The sequence below is a fragment of the Sinocyclocheilus grahami genome, unplaced genomic scaffold, assembly GCF_001515645.1.
Source record: "Sinocyclocheilus grahami isolate Dianchi unplaced genomic scaffold, SAMN03320097.WGS_v1.1 scaffold2132.1, whole genome shotgun sequence".
Lineage (NCBI taxonomy): Eukaryota > Metazoa > Chordata > Actinopteri > Cypriniformes > Cyprinidae > Sinocyclocheilus > Sinocyclocheilus grahami.
In genome coordinates, this window is record NW_015507311.1 from 63,955 (window position 1) to 67,939 (window position 3,985).

General features: G+C 40.0%; 1 protein-coding gene across 1 annotated transcript in view; it reads left to right on the forward strand.

The window, feature by feature from the left end:
- LOC107574167 (mesothelin-like protein) overlaps positions 1-3,230 on the forward strand; it is a 5,458-nt gene extending 2,228 nt beyond the window's left edge. Inside the window, exons 5-7 of the mRNA XM_016260630.1 lie at positions 553-647; positions 1,505-1,751; positions 2,746-3,230. Of these exons, the coding sequence (XP_016116116.1) occupies positions 553-647; positions 1,505-1,751; positions 2,746-2,831 (428 nt within the window). The 3' untranslated portion in view covers positions 2,832-3,230. The remainder of the gene's footprint in view (positions 1-552; positions 648-1,504; positions 1,752-2,745) is intronic.
- Positions 3,231-3,985: the final 755 nt, after the last annotated feature.

Sequence of the window (3,985 nt, forward strand, 5' to 3'; positions counted from 1 at the left end):
CTCTCTCTCTCACACACACACACACACACACACTAAACACAGACACTCACTCACACACACACACACACACACACTAAACACAGACACTCTCTCACACACACACACACACACACACTAAACACAGACACTCTCTCACACACACACACACACACACACTAAACACAGACACTCTCTCACACACACACACACACACACACTAAACACAGACACTCTCTCACACACACACACACACACACACTAAACACAGACACTCTCTCACACACACACACACACACACACTAAACACAGACACTCTCTCACACACACACACACACACACACTAAACACAGACACTCTCTCACACACACACACACACACACACTAAACACAGACACTCTCTCACACACACACACACACACACACACACACTAAACACACACACTCACTCACTCATACACACACACACTAAACACACACACACACTAAACACATATACATACACACACACACACACACACACACACACTCACACTGCTGCTGTCAGGCTGAACTTGTGTGTGTGTGTGTTTTCAGGCGGTGCTGATTCAGCATTTATTCGTACTCTTGTGAACTCCAGTGTGAATATGGACGTGCTCACATTCATGAGTCTGAAGCAGAGTGTCATCAACGTGAGTTATTAATTCATTTCTGATGTTAATCTCTCTAAACGAACAGGAAACATTCACATCAATGCACTTTATATTCAGTTACAGGCTTTCTCCTGCAATATTTTATTTAGTGTCACATTTTCAAGAGAAATGTTTAATGAATTACTTTTAGAGTTTTTGTCTTCTATTAATCTAAAATGTCTTCTATAGCTATTTGTTAATTCTATGACTGTAATTACATGTAACACTTTACAATGAGGTTCCATTTGTTGACATGAAAAATATTTCTACAGCATTTCTTACTCAGCTAATGTTAATTTCAGTATTTGCTAATACATTATTAAAATCAGAGGTTGTATGTGTTAATTAATACGGTTTAAGGGACCAGAATGAACATCAACTAACAATGAAGAGTTGTATTTTTATTAACTAACGTTAATGAAGATTAATCAAATACTGTAACAACAAAAGTTTTGCATGTTTATGTTAGTTAATGCATTTGCTAATGTTAATAAGTGATACTAAAAAATACAAACACATACATCACTGAATCTATGGTGAACTGCCTTTAACTGAAACACAGTGTTTGTTATTGTCCTCTTGTGTTATCGGCACACTATTCTCCTGTTTGACTCTGTAGAGCTGCTTTGACACAATCTGTATTGTAGAACGTGCTATAGAAACAAAGGTGACATGACCGACATGCATACACACACATTTGAGAAACCGAAGCAGTTTCACTGGTGACGATCAGCAGTCACACACACTTCTGTTGAGCTGTTTCTCTGCTGTTCAGTACTTCAGCTCATCGTCTGCTCGGCCTCATGAGAAGGACGTTTGTTAATCTTAATAACGCTGCTGTGTGTGTGTGTGTGCAGGTGCTGATCGTGTCTGAGGTGAAGAGTCTGCTGGGTGTGAATGTGGCCGATCTGAAGACGTATGAAAGCGCAGCACAGATTCAGGAGTGGATCAGGCTTCAGCTGCAGGTGGATCTGGACACGCTGCAGATCGGTCTGACGGGGGGCAGGAACTCCAGCGTCACAGAAAGCACCGCCAGCACCACCACTACAGCTAGCAGCAGCACTAAAGCACCGTCAGCCCAGACCGGCACCGCCGCTACCACAGGTACCAGAGACACACGGCGCTTCAGAGAGATCAGGAGAGGGGAGACGGGGCTAGTTGTCACAGTGCAGACTCCAGTGAGATCAATCTCTCTATAGAAAATGAACAAAACACTAAAGTCTGGCCTGCAATAAAAGCTATTGCTCATACATGATACTGTTCATCAACACACACACTAGCAATAGCAAAATACTAACAGTAGAGCACATAAGATTTACCAAAACAGCAAAAACGAAATGGCAGAAATACAGAACCACTGTTTTTACTACTTATATTATAGTAAATAAGTGGTATAAACATTTAAAACGTGACTTGCTTCAAACGTTTTTGAAAAATACTTCTGTCCTGAGAACAGTTCAGCCTTCAAATTCAGTTCAAATCAACGTTCATAATAAAGCAGTGTTATTTTTTACTGTAATATTATAATTTTTGTTAATATTTAGATTTATATTAAAATTTTAGATAAAGTTTTATTAATTTTGTTATGTGTCTGACATTTTATTAGCTGTGTTGTTTTTAAATCTCTATATAGTTTTAGTTATTTTTGTATATCAGTAAACTAAATTAAAATGAGAAATTATGCCTTGGCAGCTTGCTAAAATAAAATGGTTTTCATGTTTTGTTTTGTTTTAGTTAACAATTATTTTAAGTAACAAAAATGTTTTCTATGGTTCTTGTCTTTTTTATGTATTTGGTTTTATTTTGTTCACTTGTTATCCATCAGACGTTACATAAATATGGTGATATTGAATTTTTAGTTTGGAGGACAGAAATTAAAATAGGCGTTAATTTAAAATAGTTTTGATCATTTAAAACCACTGCTAGAGAAAACAGTGAAGAGACTGAGACAAATCCTGTAGATGCTGAAATCAGCCGTGAATGCACTTCATTTCTGTCAAATCCTGAGTTTTTCCTGATCCACTGAGTCCACTGCTCTTCTGCAAATGTTCATCTGCTGATACAGAGCTCACATCTCAACATCTGTGTGTGTCTGCAGCTGCTGGATCCAGAGTCTGGTCACCTGTCTGTCTGCAGCTGCTCCTATTGGCTGTTACCACGACGACGCTGCAGCTGCTGCACTGATGACATCATCATCATCGCTGTACTTCCCGTCTCTTGGTCTGTCTTGTATTTAAAGAGTTTCTGCACTTTCACTTTTCATGAAGTGACATGAACTATTTCTGTGTGGAATTGATGACTAAATCACTCTGGATTGCTGTGGTCACATCTGACTCATTCATATGAAGTTAAAGATTCGACAATGAAATGCTAAATCTCAAATACATTAAAATAACTGAAAAACATCTCAATAATCAATATTTATAAATACAAGGATTTCTGTTTGCTTATGTGAGAGAGACAGATTGAACCCTGCGAAGCATGATCCATGAAGATCAACACGTAAGCTCAGGTTACTCCAGGAGAAAAACTAATGAATGTAATGTCAAACTTTGTATGGATTAAAGCATAAGATAAATAATTGCGCGCTTGTTATCCTGGTTGTCAATTTCACCCATTTAATTAGGCCTAATGTTTAGAGAGTCGGACTTGTGACCCAAAGGTCGAGGGGTTGAGTCTCAGGTCCGGCAGGGATTGTAGGTGGGAGGAGTGAATGTACAGCGCTCTCTCCCACCTTCAATACCACGACTGAGGTGCCGTTGAGCAAGGCACCGAACCCCCAAATGCTCCCCGGGCGCCGCAGCAAAAATGGCTGCCCACTGCTCCGGGTGTGTGTTCACGGTGTGTGTGTGCACTTTGGATGGGTTAAATGCAGAGCACTAATTCTGAGTATGGGTCACCATACTTGGCCACATGTCACGTCACTTTCACTTTAGATGAGTTGTATTTCCTGTTCCTCTTCTTTGTTTCTTCACATAGAGTTCAGTATGGCTGTGTGTAATATTGAGTACTGGGGCCTCATTTATAAAACAAGTGTACGCACAGACTTGATCTTAGAGTGTGCGTCTGTATCTGTCACTCAGATCCAGCACTCTCAGTTGTGAGGGGTTTGAACTCAGAGCTGAAGACAAATAAGCACAGCCTTCTTCTGTCACCATACAGCCGAACAACCTACAGACACACAGTCAGATCATCTACAGACACACACAGTCAGATCATCCAACACAAACACACACACACACACACACACACACACACACACAACCACACACACCAAAAACATATAAAAAACACACACACACACACACACACACACACACACACACACACTCACTCAC